The sequence below is a fragment of the Eubalaena glacialis genome, chromosome 12 (genome assembly GCF_028564815.1).
Source record: "Eubalaena glacialis isolate mEubGla1 chromosome 12, mEubGla1.1.hap2.+ XY, whole genome shotgun sequence".
NCBI lineage: Eukaryota > Metazoa > Chordata > Mammalia > Artiodactyla > Balaenidae > Eubalaena > Eubalaena glacialis.
This window is the reverse complement of record NC_083727.1, coordinates 2,800,515-2,819,606: the sequence shown is the minus strand read 5'-3', so window position 1 is coordinate 2,819,606 and position 19,092 is coordinate 2,800,515. Positions and strand designations below refer to the sequence as shown.

Genomic DNA, 19,092 nt, shown 5'->3' with positions numbered 1-19,092 from the left:
TGGAAGAACTGGAGCCCGTCCCAGGAACTAGTGTGAGCTGTGCACAGGTTGAGGGCCGAGTGGATGGAGGCTCAGTTACAGCACCTGGGAGTGTGCGCGTGGTGGGGAGGTACCGTCCGGTGAACTTGAACTGATACACCTTCCCTAGTGAATGGAAAGTCTGTAGATCAAATAAGCAAGGGCTTTCAACCACCAAGGAGGCATGAAGCCCAGGGCCATGCCTTCTGTGCCCGGGCTGCCTCTCCCTGCTCAGACCAAGAGATCAGCTGAGGTTCACACGTACTTCACGAGAGGCTGTCACAGCCAACGCTGGGTCCGTGTAGCTAGATGGTGACCACATGGTAGGTGGTATCAACGGCATTTAACACGCTTTATAACTGGCTAGGGAACGCCGATTTTTAGCTCAGTACTAAAAGAAGAGCAAAGATGTGAGTTGGATGAAAGGAAATTTAAAGCTGAGTACAGTCAACCTTCGTTGATCCTAGGAGTGATTTCTGACTTGTGCAATACGTTTCTGGGTTTTTAAATCTTTAGAGTGGCATCTCCCATCAGTCAGCAGGCTCTGATGGGCAGCTGGTGTGTCTTCAGGGAATATCCACCAGCTTTAGCATCAGTTTAAGTTAAAAAAGAAAGACTTTAAGGCCACTACAAAAAATTCCGACAGTGCAGCATCCGAGTCTAAAGCAGGATGTGGATTATCCGCTGTTTCAGAATCACATCACCTCTGCCGCCCTTTAAGAGCCGGGCGCTCAGCTCATGTGCTTAGAAAATTCTACTCTCTTATAAATATATAAATATAGAGAGAATGATTTTTCTGTGTCTCGGCACTTCAATTACTACCTCCTCAAAGGCAAACTGTGTCCTGCAATAAGTTGACTTTAAGTACAATTGATTGGAGAAATCCAAATAGTAAGGAGTAAAAAAGCCATTTCTGGACATCATTAAAATGTATTGTCCAACGACGTTTTCCTTCGGCTAATAATAAAATAAATTTGAATTCTCTGTGCACAAAAGGTTTATGAGGTGTTAAAAAAAGCCTGCTAATCACACAGGCCGACTAGGTCGGAGTTTAAATTCTTCACGCATAACACAAAAAGCATGTAAAGGTGAATAATTTCGAGTTGACTGTATGAGCATGTTCTTGCCAGGCAGCACAAACATGGTCTTTATTTCAGTATTTTAAGCACAGAGTTCCGAATGACGGAAACCCTCGGTGAAACAGTGCGCATTTCATTAAGGACCGGGAGGTCATGTGGGTGGTGGTCATCACAGGCACTGTCCTTTGTCAGGGTTAATCGTTTCTGTGTTCCTTTACATTCAGGTAAACCACAGGAGGAGAAAGAAAGCAACCTGCTCAGGTGAGCTGCGGGCACACCCAGGATGGAATCCCCAATCCTGCCCCATCTTTCCAAACTCTGAAGCTAAAAAGTAATCTGATTCTGTGAATTGGGTCAATTTTGTCAACAGGAAGGACTGACCCCAACACCCAAGAACTTTCTGAGGCTGTTGAGAACTGGAGAAACATTGGACCGTCTCTACTAGAGAGGACAGACCTAGATCTCCTCCACCTCCTCGGCAGCCACGGTACATCTCGCAGCAGCGATTACCCCAGACTGTGACAGCAGGCATCACTCTAGCTCTGTCCCTGAGGACAGTCTTAGTTTTATCTGGGGGCTGCAGGAGGACCCGAAAGAAATGAGTGAGCGTCTGCATCCCGACTCCCTCATTGATAGCCCCCAGAATTTGCTTCTTTCTCGGTCCTGGAGCCCCTGCTGTGTGGGTCAGGAGCTGTCCTGAGACCACCAGCGACCCCATGGATGCCCCCAACCCTCTGTGTTTGCACAGAGCTCACACCCTTGATGTGCCTGACCCCGGCGTGCAGGACACGGGCTCTCACCAACGGCTTAAACCAGAGGGAGCCCAGTGGATTCTCTGTTGCAACTTTATCTACTTGATATTTTGTATCTGACCATCTATTTGTTTCATGATCCTTTTTTAATCACAGAAAATTTTAGATGCAATAACAGTGAGAAAAGCATGGGAACCCCCCATGGGCACATCACACAGCCCCAAGAGCTACCAACTGGCTGAACTTTTCCCACCCATATCTCCAGAAGGGGCTTGTTAATTTGTTTTTTAGACAAAATCACCATACCTTCACTGGGATGAACCGATCTGTGCCCCACAAAATTCACATGTTGAAGCCCAATGTGGCTGTATTTGGAGAAGGAGTCTTGCGGAGGGTAGTTAAGGTTAAATGCGGTGATAAGGGTGGGACTCTGATTCAGCAAGACTGATGTCTTTATAAGAAGAGGAAGGGACACCAGGGACTTCTCTCTCCTTCTTCTCGAGCACAAAGTGAGGCCATGTGAAGACACAGAGAGAAGGAGGCCGTCTGCAAGCCCAGAAGAGAGCTCTCACAGGAAGCCAAGATACATTTCTCTAGTTGAAGCCGTCCAGTCTGTGGTATTTTGTTATGGCCGCCTGGGTAGACTAGGACAATTACCATATCTAAAAAAGGTTAATATTAATTTATTCATATCACAAAATGACAAATTTTAAAGGGAGCTGACCAGTTCTGAGTGAATTTGGTAGACCTTAGGAGTAATTTAAGACATATCATAGAGGCTAAATACCCAAGTCCATCTGCTGTGCCGAGATACAGTAGCTGATGCAACTTTTCAAACAGGTGTTTGTTTTTTTGTATGAGTAAGAGCAATAATCCACACAATAACAGACTTAACCGACAGGCTCTCTCTTCCCATAAAACCTCCCTAATTAAACGAGAGATTTTCATTGTCTTGAGGTTCTTTTCTCGAGCTTGCCCGGGTGTGTCCCTCTGACAGGTGGTCACTGGATTGGCAACTTAGGCCAAGAGGCAGCATGAGGCGGGCGGAGGATACAGAACACCTGGGAAATCTCCCAGCTGGGTGTTACCTGGGGGTTAACTGATGAGTGGCTCCATCACGCGAGCCTTTGCTACAAGCAAAGGAACAAGAACATCAAACAGAACTGAGGACTGTATCCCATGGAAGTGCCCTTGAACATGGCGCTCTCTGGCTCCTGGATGCCTGTCCCTACCTGGCCAGGTTGGAGGACCCGCCATGGGAAAGACACACAGGCCCGCCCCCCTCTCCCTGCCTGCACACACCTGTGGGCGTCCTCGCCGTGAACTCAGGGTCGAAGTGGAAGGTGTCCTCCGGCCTGCCCACCGCCGGCTTGAAGGGCGGCTTGATCTCCTTCCTGTACAGCTTCTGCGTGGACAGCAAGACAGGGCGCTGAGGGCCAGCAGGGAGAAGGCGGGCGGGAAACCCATCTGAGCCACCTGCCGATCAGGTGCCAGCACACGGCGGCCCCTCCCAGAGCTCTGACACGTTTAGTAACACATATAAAATATGATATCTATTGTATACGACATAGAATATAGTTACATAGTTTATAAAGAGACATAAAAGCCATTGTTCGAGGGAAAAGGGTTTGGGGACATCTAAATATTCTTGATTTTAGGGCAATGGTTTTCAACCTTTTTTGGGCAGTAGAATCTTCTTCTTCAAGTAAAATCGGACAGGACAGCTACGCCCTGCCCCACCCCCAGATAACAGCAGGAAGAGCCCTGCTCCTTGGCGAGTTCCCCCCCGCCCCGCCCCGGCGACCTCGGAGCCAGCACCTGGGACCCTGCTCTGCGGGGACACAGACCCCATCCAGGTCCTTCCTCACCCACACCCCAATGTCTGTGCACCTCCCTGGGGCACCTACTCCAGCTGCCACCAGATTTGGGTGTCCAGAACCCTCTGCTCAAGTTGAGGGGCTGCGTCAGGCTTTTCGGTTTATTTACACATTTTTGCGCACTTTAACGGCCCGACGCAGCACCAGCCAGAGAACTGGCCACATGTGGCGCTGCCTTTGGTGGGATGCAGAGGCCACGCCCTCACGCACATCGTTCCAAGCCTCTCAGGCCCAGCAAGGACTCCTGCTGCTGGAAGGAGTCCCGATCCAGGAATGATCAGGGCTGTTTCCCGGCTGGAAACACCAGGCTCAGGCACCTCTCGAGCCCCTGTTTCACCACGTCCGGACTCAGGACCCCCCGGTCGGAGGAGTCTGGAAATGGACGCAGTGACTTGTGGAGATCCGCTCTCAATCTTTCAACAACACAGTAAAGCAGATTGTGTCACCCGAGTTTCCAGACGAGGAAATAGGCTAAGATTAGGTAAGACCCCCTCCAGGGTCAAGGGTGACGAAGGGGCAGACGCGAGGACGGCCTGGGTCTCCAGACTCTTCCTGTCCCAGGGGAGACCCCGCCCAGAGCACACCCTTCCAGAAGGCGCCGTCAAACAGCTGCACTGACCGGTGGCTGCTGGGCTCCCTCCCGGGGCTCAGAGCAGCCGCGGCTGCAGGTGCACATGTGGAGCTGGGGGGGCAGTGCACTTGGGAGCCATCGGAGGAGAAAACGAGTTAATTCAGCCGAGCATTATTCGGTCATTTCCCGCCCTGGGTGAACAGATTTCATTAGGAATTGAGTTACTCTATAAGCCCTTTCCAGATAGAAAGAGGATGCCTTCCAAGCGGACACACCCGTAGGGTGGGAATGCACTTCCCTGATGCATGCACTTGTCAGGGGAAATCTAATGAGCAGGGGCGAGCTCGGCACCCCGATTAAAATGCTGCCCAGCCTGGCCTGCGGGGCTCGACTCTCCCCTCCCACCAGCGATATTTGAGCTGGGTTGTTAAACATTTGTCCTGATCCAGTAAAAATCACATCCTCTCCCTCTGCCTTCACGGGTCCTCCTGCTACTTCCCAGAGAAGGGGGAGGGAGAGAGGAATCTCCACCGCAGCAGGACTCCTACTTCTCTGATGAGGGGGAATTTGTTTACAGGAGAGACTTCCATTATAAAAACACACGTGTGGCTGCCAGAGGTGGGGTGGGGCTTGGGAGAGTTTGGGGAGGGGGGTTGGAGCGGCTGAAAGGGACCCAATGAAATGAAGAGGATAGAAATGTGCAAATTTTCGGTTATAAAATAAATAAGTCCTGGGGATGTACGGGACAGCCTGGTGGCTGCAGTTCGTAAGACCGCGCTGCGTATCTGAAAGCTGCTAAGAGAGTAGATCCCGGAAGTTCTCATCACAGGAAAAAAATCTCTTACAACTGTGTGGTGACAGATTTTAACTAGACTTATTGCGGTGATCACTTCACAATGCAAAGATCAAATCATTATGTTGTACACCTGAACCTAACATAATGGTGTTTTTTAAAATTTTTATTTATTTTTTTACTTTTTATTTTTCTTTTTCGAACAGTTTATTTGTTGTTTAGCTTACAAATGACCAAGTTTTTTGGGGGGGGGGTTTGTTTTTTGTTTTTTACAGCCCATGCTGTCTCTTTTTTAAAAATTTAATTTAATTTATTTATTTATACAGCAGGTTCTTATTAGTTATCTATTTTATACCTATTAGTGTATATATGTCAATCCCAATCTCCCAATTCATCCCACCCCCCGCTTTCCCCCCTTGGTGTCCATATGCTTGTTCTCTACATCTGCGTCTCTATTTCTGCCTTGCAAACCGTGAACCTAACATAATGTTATATGTCAATTGTATCTCAATACACACACACACACACACACACACACACACAGAACTGGTTGTCATTTCATGCAAATGAGAGACATTTTGCATCTGAAGGCTGAAGCTCATACATTTCAGTTCCTCTCCTCACCCTACCTCCCAGGCCGATTCTTCTACTTGCCTCCGTTGACTGCAGCTCACTGGTCCTGGCTGGGAGGCTGACCCCTTGGGAGAAGACGCAGCCCCTGACTTCCAAGTCCTCAGCCATAAGGAGAAGAGTTCATCGGAATCAGACTGTCCCCTGGCCGTGAGCTGCTGTGGGCTTGGTTTGGGTGGAGAGCATCGCACCCTTTTAACTGAAGTATCTAGTGATGACTCGGGAAGCAAGAGAGGACGTGGTACCCGGGGTTCCCCGCCCAGGACGGTGCTCGGCTCACGCTGACCCCACCCCGCCCTGTGCGGAATCCCAATTCCAGATGCCCACCGAGCCAGTCCCAGAACCTCGTGTGCAGCGTGTACAACCTCTGGCTTCACATGGCAACGTGTGCAAGCACATGTCTGTGTTTCCTTGCATTTTCCACACCGCCTCTGTAAGCCTGTGCATCAGCTACGGAGAGCCTGACTGACCCGAGGGACAGCGTGGAAGAAAGCTTCCCAAGGCTTGCAGGAGGGCAGCAGGAAGTCCTCTCGAAGACCCCTCTTCACCCCGACACTAGTCCCCGCAGAGATCGAGCCTGCGAGCACAGTCTGCCCACTGGCCCCCAGACCACCACCCTCTCTGTCTCCGGCGGTTGCTGCGGTTTCATCCTGGTTTCGAGTGGGCAGCAAAGAGCTGTGTAGGCCACCTGGGGTGTTTGGTCACCCTGCCCTTTGGATACACCCTTGTGTTTGCTGCAGTCTTAAAGGCCTGTCAATGTCTTCCTGTTACTGGATAAACATTTTGGAACGTGCTAATATGTGTTATTCTTATACATGTTTTTTCTTTCTTTCCAGGTGTCCAAACCTAGGAGTGGGTTTGAGGATTTAGGGAAAAGGTGACCTTGCTTCCCATTCTGTAATGTCCGCTGCTGTGCACAGGGTCAAATGGAGAATGAACAGGCAGATGCATTTTGTGGACTTTGAGCTTGACGAGATGCAGCGTAGTTCTGACCTAGATTCCCCTTTCTGAGCCTCTGGAACAATTGACCCCACACTGATGGAAAGAAAGTGGGATCTCATGACCAAATTCACCAGGCATCACTTTAAATCATGGCATTTGCCCCAGGATCTCAGGATGATGATCTCAGGTTGCAAGCTGTAGCATTGCTGGAACGGATTTCACATCGCACACGTACAGGCTGGGATGCTGTTTGCAGGTGCGTCCGAATTCTACTTATACCTAAAAGACCTTCAGGTGACCAGGGAAGGACAGAGGGAGCAAAATAAAAATAGCAACTGGATAATGAAGAGAAGACCGATGCTAGTTCGGGGTCACAGACCTAACATCTGTTTTCTGCCGGCACTTTTGGCTCCGGGCATTTCAAAATTAACACGCTCCAATTAGGCAAAGGGCACCGTTAGAGATGATTCCTGAAATAGCAACGCAGAAATGATGCAGATCGAGATGCAGGGTGATGGCAGGACAGTAGGAGGAACAGGAAGAATTTCAATGACTGCAGTGCGCCGTGGGCGGACCTGGGGCGTCTGGTCCGCGAGGTGCAGAGCTCTGCTTCCACTGGTGACCCCACCGTGAGCTGCTCCAACCCCAGTAGCTGGATTTACAAAACCCCGAGCCAAAGGGCGACTAAGTCTTTGAACAAAGACACCTGTCGGCTCCTTGAAAGGGTGAGTTCTCCTGGTGTGCTTAACCTGGAAGTAGATCGACAGAAATCTTCCAGTGGGCTGTGGAAGGGACCCAGGCACGGTGAGATGCCTAGCAGCGGCCGGTAGCTCCCGGGACCCAAACCAGAGGGGTCCCCCCTCTGCGGCCCAGAGCCCGACTCTGCTCCTGCCAGACCTCACGGCCGGCGATTTGGGGGCTCTGCACACGATGCCAGGTCACCCAGGGACGGTGCACGCTCCTCTCGCTGCCCTGGGTTCAGTTTCCCCCCGGGAATCCCTCCCATCTCACACACGCCAACCGGTGATGTGCTTGGAAGGGTTTCAGAAAGGAAAAAGAACAGCACAAGCCTACCCCCAGTATTAATAGAAGTGACTGGAAGAACGAGTTGTCAGAGTTACAGGGAGGGCCTTGGCTGTGGAAGCATCATTCCCGCTGCGAGGGGAGCCCGGCTCACGGGGCCCGAGGTGATTAACTTTGACGAAGCTTATTTTGGGTTTGTGCTAATTTTTGTGTCCTCAGCACTGCTCCAGCCACAGGGGAAAAGTAAACGCAGCTTCTGTGCCCGACTCTCCCATCACCGGCTGCAGAGGCTTTCAGTCTATAATTAACTTGTAATTTTTCATTTCTCCTATCGCAGGGAGCGAGCTTTCAGGGAGGATGCCTCCTGGGCAGGTGCTAATTGCTAGGCTCTGAGGACAAGGCGATGGCAGAGCAGGACAAACGGGGCAGTGCCCCCCACGTGCAGCGTCCACGGACTCACTCTGCCCCAGCAGGAAACCCGAAGACCCCAGGGAGAAGCGCTGGATGAGAGGTATTTACTTAAAAAAACCAAAAACTTCTGCTGGCAGTTTTGGGTCATAGAAGGAAGCAGAGGTGAAATCATATCCTTATATGTTCCAGGCTGGATCCTGAGGCCGGCTCTGGGGTAGAGTCGAATAGTCAAGGAGATGCCTTGTCACTGTCATTCTGAGCATCTACCTGGCAGTGGGAGGGCCTGTTGGTACTAAAAGTTTTTGCAAATGCGTCTCCCTCCGCTGTGGTTTCCAGTTATCTGAGCTGCCGAAAGCAGAATGTGCACATCTGGACAAATCTACCCCGTGCGCGTCTCTCTAAAGCCGGGGCCGGTCGCTGGCCAGGACCCAGCGGCCCCTACGGGGCTGACCAGCTCGTGCCGGGGCTGGAGAGGACGACTGCTCATCTTCCCACGAAGGGCCCGAGCGGCTGCAGTGAGGCTGCGGTCCCAGGAGATCCTTGCTGGGAGGACTCCCTCCCCCCATCCCCCGCTCCCCCCTTGTCAATCCTCCTCAATCTCTGCGGCGTCACCCCCTCCCAGACGGGACAGCCCCACCGCACGCCTCTTCCGTGGCTGGATGACGGCACGCCTGCACGGCGGTCACCCCCGGACTTGAAGCAGCTTGAGGACAGCTGTGTCTTTCCATCGTTATGTCCCGGACACCTGCTCACCTTGACACGGGCGAGCCCCAAGTAGTCATTAAATACATCAATGTGCACAAAAGTGGTCTCTCAGAGCTCCTCCCCCTCTCTGGCTGCTTCATCCAGAGCGAGGGACGCAATGAGATCCTTCCACACCTCTGGCCCTGCTTGGTCATCCTCGGGTAAACATGGAAATGACAGTAGGTAAGGTTGTCTGAGTGCATCAGAAGGGTCTCTCTCAAAAACCAAACCAAACCAAAATGAAATGAAACGAAATGCTAAAAGCAATGAAAGAAACTTCCCAACCTAACTCCAGCCCGATTGCTTTGACATGACGCAGAAGTGCCACCTTCTTGGTACGGGAAGCCAGGGACTTTGCGCTGACCACAGAGCCAGGCCCAGCCGTGCACCAGGGCTGCTCTAAATGGCCGGGCACCTCAGCTCTTGCTCAGAGCTCACGCAGACCTGGGCTTTCTGGAACGCACGGGAACCCAGCCTGCAGTGTTCCAGGGCCACTGCGCTGTGAACATTCCACGCACCTCACGAAGCTGACTTGGACCCCCCCGTGACAAGCCGCTTCTTCGGCGCCGTCCTGGGGTGAGCATCTCCCCAGCACCTGCCCACGGCCCCCCTTCCAGCCAGGCTCTAGTGTTGAGCGGTGTGGCCGCCGGGACTCCCTTCCTTCCCCTCCTGTGCTGTTCCCTTCCCACTGCAGCCCCTGCCCCAGCGATGCTGGCCCCATTTTCCCAGGCGCCTCACGTCACCAGTCACCAGGTTTCTCTCTACTCTTACCTCTGAAACCAGGTCTAATTGCGCGCACATATTCTATCACCGGCATCGACAACTACGTCAGCAAAGTGCCCCTGCTGCCAGGAGGAGTGCTTCCTGGGCTGAGGTGGAGAGCGGAGGAGAGGCTGCAGGGGTGAGGCTGGGAGGCTCGGCGAGCAGCGGGTTTTACGTGTCGTTTGTGCGAAAATGTCCCCAGAGGTGAGACCTGGGGCGGGGCCTGCCCACCCACCGGAGCCGAGGTGCCACCCCTTCCCGAGGCTCGCGGACACCCCACACTCTGCGGGGAGGGGGGCGGGCAGACACGGGCACTGCCCCCTGCAGCATAGAGAGACTTTCACTTTGTAAACATTCTGGTCAAATCCTAGCTCAGGAAAAGAAAACCCCAAAGCTAAGAGCTGTGCTTACGCAATGGGAAAGGACCAAAGGACCTGCTCCCAGAGGAGGCCTGCCGCCTCCAGACGGGGAGCCTGGCCCTGTGGTCGGCTGGCGCGTCGGGAGCCGCCTGCCCTGACCCTCCCCCGCAGAGCCAGCAGCCGGGGGTCGGGGGAAGTGAGAGTCAGGAATTTCTGAGCCGGCATCCAGCTCCACGCCGCATCCAGTCAGGCGGCTGGGAGCACGGGACCCGGGGTCCTCCCTGGGGAGGGGCCGCAGTCCTCCATCCATCCGGCAGCGCGGAGCCGGCGACGTCCCCTGACTCTGACCCGACCTGCTCGGGCCCCTGAGCTCTTCCCACCAGGCCTGACTGCTGGATTTGTCTGGACACCTGACCCGGCTCAGCAAGAATCCTGGTCGGTGGGTTTAGCCGGAAGCCCCTTACCCTGGGGTTTCTTCTTAGTCCCTTTCTGGCCCCTGACACGCCCCTTCCTTCCTTGTTGTATTCGGAGTTGAGCCCCATCTCTCTCCCGACGGCTGGACCCCCTACCCCCCTGCAGTGGTCCCCACGCCATCTCGACAGCCCCCTGAGGGAAGTCTTCTTTATGTCTTTAACAAGCGTCACAAACAGCTTTGTCTTTTCCGGTCTGGATAATGTTTTTCTGCAGCAACTTCTACAGGACTGCTGAGTGTGGGCGTGATCCTGTTTAGAGGCAGGAAGCAGTGCAGAATCTGGGTGCCCAGAGGCCCCAAACTGAAAGCTCTGTGCAGCCCGGGAGCGGCCGAGGGGCCCCTTCAGCCTTCTGCTGGGCCCAGGGTGGCCCCTGCTCTGCCCTCAGGGAGGTGGCCTGGCTGCAGGGCCACTGAGGCTGGCTGGTCTCTAACAGGGAAAGTGTGGAAGGGATTCCAGGCCTGGAGCCGCAGGGAAGGGGTGGGTGGTCCCTGGTCTGTGCCGGGGAAATGCCTGCGCGTTCAGAACCCCCCGAGGGAGCGCCCTCCTCCAGGTGACGGGTCTACACTGACCTCTGGTTTGTACCCAGCAGCTGCCGACTCCCCCGCCCCACCTCCCTGTGGTTTCTGTGCAGTCGGGACCCCGGCCTGCAACTTACGTTCCAGTCGATGGTGACAAAGAAAGGGTGGCGCTTGATCTCCTCCACGCCGTCCAGGCCAGCACCTGCGGTGACCACAGAGCAGAGATGAGCGTCAGAGCAAACCCATGACTGCAGTGCTGTCGAGTTTCTGACGCAGCAGGGAGGGGGCTGGGGTCCTGACACCCTCCAGGGGGAAGGAGCCCCCAGCTGCGACCTCTCCTGCCAGCTGCCCCCTCACAGCCCGCAGAGGCCACCACTCAGCCCTGCAGAGCTGTGACCAGGTGAGGTGGTAGAGAGGGGGGCGGGCAGGCTAGAACCTCCTGCTGCAGGTGTGGGGATGCCCGGGCATCTGGGCAAGGAAGTGGAGGCCCATCCCGGTCTCCATTAGAGCCAGCATCAGGCCGGGCCTTCCAGAGGATGAGAAAATGCAGGCGAGGACAGGGTGGAGGCTACAGTGCAGAGAGCCTTATAAGGCTGCTCTGGGGCTTACAGGGAAGGGGAAAGAAGCCAGGACCTGGAGAGGCCGTTTCTAGCAGGATGGGAACCTGGAGAGAGACCGGAGGTGGCCTGTGTCCACCTGGGCCTGCGCGAGACAGAGGTTTCTTGTTACCTGGACACTGCGTACAAACAGTGCTGCTTTGCTGGCTACTTCTGCCTAATCTCTCCCTGCCTTGTTGCTTATGTGAAATCCTGAGCCCCAGGGGAGGGATGGGTGAGGGCGTGCAGAGGACTTCGGACACCTAATGGTAGACACACACCGTCATGCACTTGCTGAAGCCCGCAGCTACCCCTCCCAGAGTGAACCCTGATGTGAACCGCGGGTTTCAGGTAGTAACGACGTGCCGGTACTGCTTCATCCTTCTAACAAGCGCATCAAATCAGCAGGAGCTGACACCGGGGGACACTGCGTGCAGGGGGTGGCGGAGCATGTGGGGACTCGCTGTACCTTCTCTTCCATTTTTTCTGCAAACTTAAAATGGCTCTAAAAATAAGTCTATTAATTAAAAAAAAAACAAAAAACAAAAATCAAACAGCCAAGCCCTAAGGCCCGATGAGGTCTGCGTTTTCTCCAGGATGGGAAGGTGAGTCAGGGAGGGGCCGGGAAGCAGCACGGGTGCGGGAAGGGGTGGCAGGCGGCCTCGGCCGGGCGACTCCTGCCCCGGCTTTGTCTGGAGAAACAGGTCTTGCGTCTCAATCGACCAGGTTGTGCGTGAGGCCCACACAGGCTTCCCAGTTCTGCACCCCGAGCGCTGGGGCCCAGCCCTGCCCTGTTCAGAGGCTCGCCCCACGTCTGCCCTACTAGGCCGAGCCGCCCCCCTCATCCCCGGGAGGGAGGCAGGCGGCTGGGAGGCCGGGAGCAGGAAGATGTGGAGGACAGCGCGAGGCCACCCCGAGCCGCCGTGGTCACTGCGGAGCCCCCTGCCCGGCCTCGCCGTCCAGCCTGAGAAGCGGGAGGACCCTCCCCCAGGACACCGGGTGTCCCGGGAGACACAGCCCGTTGTGGGCTCATCGCTTCCTGTTGTCATCTCCGGCCCTGTTTCCTGGTCAAAGCCGTGACATGGGCAGAAAAGGAGGCGCGAAGCTGCCTGTGGCATCGGGGTCGCCTCTAGGTGGACGAGGGCCCAGCTAGCTCCCACTCCTTGGGGAAGCCTGGCCAGGCCAGCACCCTGGGAAAGAGCCCCTGGCCTTGTCACCATGCTGGACTCCAGTGATCTGGTGATTATCACTTTGGTATGCAAATGGATGAACAAGGAACGGAGGAAGCTGTCAGACCCGGAATTTCCCCCTCTAGGGACACGGGGAAGTGCCACAGGGCAGACACAGCACAGGCATTCTCCCGCTAAATGCCACCAACACCCAGTGCCTTGGACACCATCCCTACTCTCTAGATAAGGAACCAGCCTGAAGGAGGCTGGGTAACGTGCCCAGGACCAAACCAGAGTTTAGGAGCAGGACCGGGAAGACAGATTCCGCTCCCCGCCCTAGAACTCCACCCTGACGTGTGTATCCAATTTGGCCTTTCTCCTGAGACATTAGGATATAATAAGAAATATATATTTTGGTCTTTGTCTCGGGCTCCTGGCCAGAGCTCCTAAGCTCGTGATTTCCTGAGTGATAAGAATGATGGAAGCATCTCCTGTTTTGATATTTGGCTTTGGTCACTGGCTCCTGAAATGGCTCCAGGCGTGAAAGAGGCCTATCTTGTTATTCATAATAAGCCCCTCTCAACCACACCTGAATTTGTCTTAATGAGGTGACCTGTGGAAAGATCCTACAGACGGAACCAACCCTGTGATGAGGGCTGGAACTTTCATCCACCTCTGACCAACTCGCCCACACGCCCCAACCCCAGGGAGCAGAGAAGGGCTGAGACTGAGTCCAGTCACCAACGGCCAGCGATTGAATCAATCACACCTACATAATGGAACCTCCAACAAAACCTGAACACCAGGGTTAGGGGAGTTTCTGGGCTGGTGAACAACCAGGAGGGTGGCTCCCCCCAAACCCCAAAGGGACAGAAGCGGCTGGGCTGGGGACCCTTCCGGACCTCACCCTACGCACCTCTTCATCTGGCTGTTCATCTGACCTTTTAGAACATCCTTTGCGATACATTGGTAACAGAAACTCACTAAAGCGCTTTCCTGAGCTCTGTGATCTGTTCTAGTGAATTATCACAGCTGAAGAGGGGGTCTTGGGAACCCTGGGTTTACAGCAGGTGGGCCGGAAGCACACTGACAACGTGGCACTTGGGACTGGCATCGGAGACGGGGTGTATGGTGGGAGTGACCCTGACCCTGTGGGGTCCGAGATAACTCTGGGTGGTCAGTGCCAGAACTGAGCTGAATCGTAGGACACACAGTCTGTGTCTGCAGAGAAGTGGAGAATCAGGTGGTGTGGAAAACCCCACACGTCTGGTGTCAGGAGCGTTGTTATAAGTAGAGAGAAACAGTTTTATTGAGGACCTCACGCTGAGGACCCTCCGGATGTCCATGTCCATCCCTTGCAGTATAAACCCCTGACCTGAGTCCGGAGATCTGGTCTCAGCCTAGGCATCCCCACCTAGAGGTCCTCCACAGGTGCCCAAGCAGCTGCTGGAACAAGATGTCGAGAATGAACAGTCTGGCTTCGTGCCCACCTGCGTGCAGGCCTCCTTTGATGAAGACCAGAGCTCGGGACTGAAAAAGCCTTCTGGCCACGAGGATTAAAGAGAAACGAAAAACCACCTCTGATTTGTACCTCTTCCCGCTCTTTTTGGTGAACGCTGGTTGCATTGCCAGAAGCTCTGTGGGTTAGTCAAAGGTGGGAGACTGGTGTTTACACGTTGAGCCCAGGTAGAGGCACCTGTACAGTGACTCACTGACTGTGTGACTTTGAAAAATCTACTTTGCATTTTGTACCCACTGCATTTCAGGCTCATTCATCATTTGCAAGTATGCTCTGCAGGAATCAAAACGAAGTAAGACAGAAAGGAAATACAGGTGTTGGTGTAACTACAATTGTTTGCTAGTACCAGCTGGGTTTTCTCGGGCACCTACTCAGAACATTTTTATCTGCATCTTCTTTCTTCCACTGCAGTGAGATTTTGCACCACGTTCGTGCTTCGATGCCTCAACAAACACTCGAGAGTGAATTAACACTTTGGTTATTACTCAAAAATTCCAGGTGTTCCAAAGAGGGGAAAACGTAAAACAGAAAGAATTTCTGCACACAGTTCTCTAAAGCCTTTGTCAACCTTCCTAGGGCACATGGGGTTATTATTCTGGATTCTAGTTCTATTTATCCTCTCCTGAAACACGTTAAAAGAGTCTACTTTGTGCTGGACAACTCCTTTTTGTTTAATACATTTGACAAACAGCAGTGAGCGGAGGTCCGAGCTGGGACAGTCCGGAGACTGTGTCTGTGTCTGTCTCTGAATCTCGGCTGACTTGCTGTGGGATCGTCACCAAACGCACTCAGGTCTCACTCTGTCCCCAAGAGGAGGGCTCACGAAGAATTGACAAGAACAGGTACTTATGGACAGAAACACGGAGAACGGAAGAACAGCATTCTCTCTATGCAGCTTGGCGAGTCTTGATTAAGATCCCCAAGGCCAGGCAAATACGCAGAAAGAGTTCACTGGGGCAGTAGATTCAAGAATTCATGCTTATTCTCTGGCGTATGAACATTTAATTACTTTTGTTCCAATCGCTTTTGGGCTGTCTTCCTGAACCTCTGTATCTGGACCCCCGTCTCGGATTTCTCCGCGTTGGCTGAGGGGTAGTTTTGCGTCCCACTGGAACTGTCTTCCACCGGCGCTTGGCTGTAAAACGCAGCGCTGTGCCTGAGGCTGGGACCTGTTCTTCTACGGCCCTGGGTACCTGCAGCCCTTCCACCTCACATTTTTAACGAGGCGACCCCGTTCCTTTCCTCCGGGGCTTGATCATCAACGGGCTTCCACTTTCTCAGTAAATCATCCCCCAAAGGTTTGGGGATTGGCCAGAAATGTTTTCCTTGAATCTTCCTGTGCACAGATAGCTTTGGGAAATGTTTAATCCCTGGACCCTTTGTGACTCTGTTGAAATATTTGTTTTTGTTGTTGGAGAGTCACACAGAGTCCCTCCCTAATTCTTTTGGGCATGTTCAGAATAAACTCACGTCTGGCTCTTTTCTTTGCATACTTTGCACTCCACAGGGCCGGCACACTCCTAAAGGCCAGTCCATAACCACCCAGGATTTGAACGCTAGGTCTGCTTTTTCACTTCTCAATCACTTACAGATCATCTACACATTATTTTTAGAGTCTTAAAGTATTGTCGATCAGCTTGAAATTTCATTTACTGTTTAAAATCTTTGCTTGGCGTAGCTTGTGTCTTCTGGGACCCTGCTGGCTGAGGCGGGGCCCCGGCAGCACCCTCAGGGCTGGCTTGGGACCACCAGCTCCAAGCCAGGGGCTGGGGCGTTTGCTCGGCCTTGACCAAGCCGTCAAAGGCTGGCCCTTTACAAGAGGTCACAGCGATGCCCGTGGGACCGGAATGAGATGGTTGGAGACCAGAGCGGACTGTGTTTGAAGTCAGATCAGGAAAGCACACCCTCTGGAGATCAAGTCCGGAACGGAAAATGGAAACACGAAAAGCAGAAGCCCTGGGCGAGTGGACGGGCCCTGCCCACACGTGTTCTCCGGTCATCAGCGGTAGTTTACCGGCTGCGCTGTTTTATGCTCACGGGCACGTCTAACGCCTTTCTAACCTCTGCCCCGTGTGCCCCCAGGAGTCCAGGATGTCCAGGCCTTAAGTTACAGATGCTCACAGGGATGAGCTAGAGACACCCCAGGAGGGTCTTTCTCTAATTCACGACTAGAACGATCGATCCTCTGAGAAACAAGCCTGCCGCACTCCACTTGCCGCGTCCTTCCGAGGGTCCCGACCGGGGGACGTCGCAGCCCCGGCCTGGCCCAGGCCGCTCCGCCTGCCCTGCCCTCCCAGCCCCCCACCCAGGCCGCCTGGAGGGCACGCGTGCTCTCACGAGCTAGTCTTCTCCGCTTCTGCAACTGCGCCTGTGACGTTTCTCGGGCCCAGAACCCACGCCCCCCACTGCCCCCTCCCCAGCACACGCACAAGCCTGCAGATGCCACCCAAGGGTCCCAGGCAGCCCTGCTGGGTGGGCATTTTGCACCTGCTTCCATCAAGTGCGAAACCCAAATAATCCAGTTTTCCAGCTGCCGGGTCCACACGCCACCGTGGTGGAAATAAACTCAAATTTGACTCCATTTTTGACAAGAGTAAAATCTCTCCACTCACGGAATGGAAAACCACCAATTCCCTCCCTCCCCTCCACTGACCGCCCAGCCCTGCCAGGCCTGGCCTGGGTGGGGGCCTGTCTGCCTTCTCCATCTGTCTGTCCCTCCAGCACCGCCCTGGCCCTGCCCCTGCCCCTCAGCCCCGGCATCCTGCCCGGAGGAGGGGGCTCCCTCTGGCTGGCTCCTCAGGCGTCTCAGGTCTGCAGGGGAAAGGCGGGGGGATCTACCCGAGATTTCTGGCCTCTTTGCCCACATGACTGGGTTTCCCACGCGGCAGCATCCTCTACCTGTGTGTCACCAGCACCTGCCACAGGTGCGTGGGGCACCTCACTGAGCAGTGCACACTGCAGTCAGCGGTGGGCTGCACACTTAGACTCGGACTCTTTGGGTGAGGACACTGCACCTTAAGGGGACAATGGGGTGGGGCGGGGAAACGCCAGCTCTAGATTCGGCAGCCAGGCCGCCTTGGGCAGCTGATCTGGGCTGAGGACCTCGGTCTCGTCACCTGCCGAGTGTGTGACATCAACCAGATGAACCTCTGCCGTCCCTTCCACTGCAAATGCTATGGACACCCTCTCGGAGGTGCTGAACTGTGTTCCTCCAAATTCAGACGGTGAAGTCCTAACGCCAGAACCTCAGCATGTGACCTTACTTGGAAATGAGGTCGTCGCAGATGTGATTAGTGAGGATGAGGTCACACTGGGGCAGGGTGGCCCCGGACCCAATATGACCGGTGTCCTGATAAAGAGGGGAAATTCGCACAGACAGGTCTCTTCAACAGTTCAAGTGTCAAGACAGAGATCTGGGCTGATTTGAAGGTAATGTGGTCAAACCACAGATCTACGTGAGGAACCGGGGTTTGGGTGAGGCCTTCTCATATTGATGAACTCCCCAAATGGCCAGTGGACTTTTTTGGGGGGGGGGTCAAGAACAAGGCTCAAGGCAATCAGAAGGGGGAAGAGTCCCAGCCTCCTAATCTAGCTACCTGCGCAGACCAAGATTAATCTACTCAACATAATTTCCACCTTAAGACTAAAGATTTTCAGGCAATTAAATTTAGTAGCTGACCTGGGTCAAGTTGGGTGAGTAATAATTCCGACTATAATTTCTTCTTTATGTGAGTCTGGACATCCTAGGATATGAAATACTGCTGCAGGATGGTCCATAACTCCTGGAAAGTTTTATGATAATTCACTTTAGAAATTATCTGAAGGGCAATCTTTGGCCGTGGATGGGCCATTTTCCATGCTTCTGTGGGCTCCACTGGGCTAGTATATTTTAACTGATGGTTATCTATCCACCTAATGAGATAAACCCATCTTTCTCTCTCATCAGGTATGCAAACTAAATACTACAACAATATTTTGGGTTAGAGAACTATGATTTTTGTGATGTTAAATTCTAAGACAAAAAACAGATTTAGAAAATTATTTCCTTCTTCCAGAAGGAACGGAGAACAAATCCAGCCCCCCCACCCACCGACTTGGTCACAGTCACCGGGTCCCCTGTGACAATCCTCTCCACCAAATGCAATGATATTTGCAAGAAAAGAGTGACTCCCAAGACAAAATTCTTCAGTCGCTGCAAGAGATGAGACTGAGTTGTTTGTTCTCCTGTGTGTTTTGGTGGATAAAGGAGCTGATGTCTTCATTTCTCCTTCCTGATCCCAGTTCCCGCCCCCGGGGAGGTCAGGCAGGTGAGACCACACCTGGGCACTACCCAAGGGCAGCGCGGTCAGGAGTGGAGTGGCATGCCCCTACCTAGGAGGCAGGTACTTTGCACACATGCTCTCATATGCATTCGTAATAGAACATGGGTCCGGGTTTTATTCTGGCACTCAAGAATGACAAGGCAGAGACCGGATGGATTTTCATAACAAAAACTTTGTACTGAAAGGAAAGTTCTGACCATCAGCGAAGTTACTGGTGGCAAGTTTCGTGAGGACTCCTCTGAGGGTGACAGGCTGGAGAGGTCCCTCTTCTCTGTAGCTGGTTCTCTCTTGTTCTGCTTCTAGCATGAACTTAGGACCTGGCCAGGTGCTTCAGTGCTTCTCTGTCTAGTGATGCGGGGCTTTCCAGAGACAGTCAAACAATCCCTTCCTCATTCATTCTTCCTTTCTGCAATGCTGTCAGAGGCAGTTTAACAAGATGTTAAAACGCATCGCAAAGGATGATGGCTTTCTCTACCAGTAACTGTGCCTCTGATAACTTTCTCTAACTGTCCAAGCGGCAGAGAAAGAAAAGGG

The 19,092-nt window shown here is 53.4% G+C and overlaps 1 protein-coding gene across 2 annotated transcripts in view; it reads right to left on the bottom strand.

Annotated features, from left to right (window-relative positions):
* The window catches only part of RPS6KA2 (ribosomal protein S6 kinase A2), a 296,626-nt gene that overhangs the window by 28,633 nt on the left and 248,901 nt on the right, over window positions 1-19,092 (bottom strand). For both annotated transcript variants that reach the window (XM_061207550.1, XM_061207549.1), the window contains exons 11-12: window positions 11,090-11,154; window positions 3,152-3,254 (exon numbers count right to left, since the gene is read on the bottom strand). In XM_061207550.1, coding sequence (XP_061063533.1) covers window positions 3,152-3,254; window positions 11,090-11,154 — 168 coding nt within the window. The remainder of the gene's footprint in view (window positions 1-3,151; window positions 3,255-11,089; window positions 11,155-19,092) is intronic.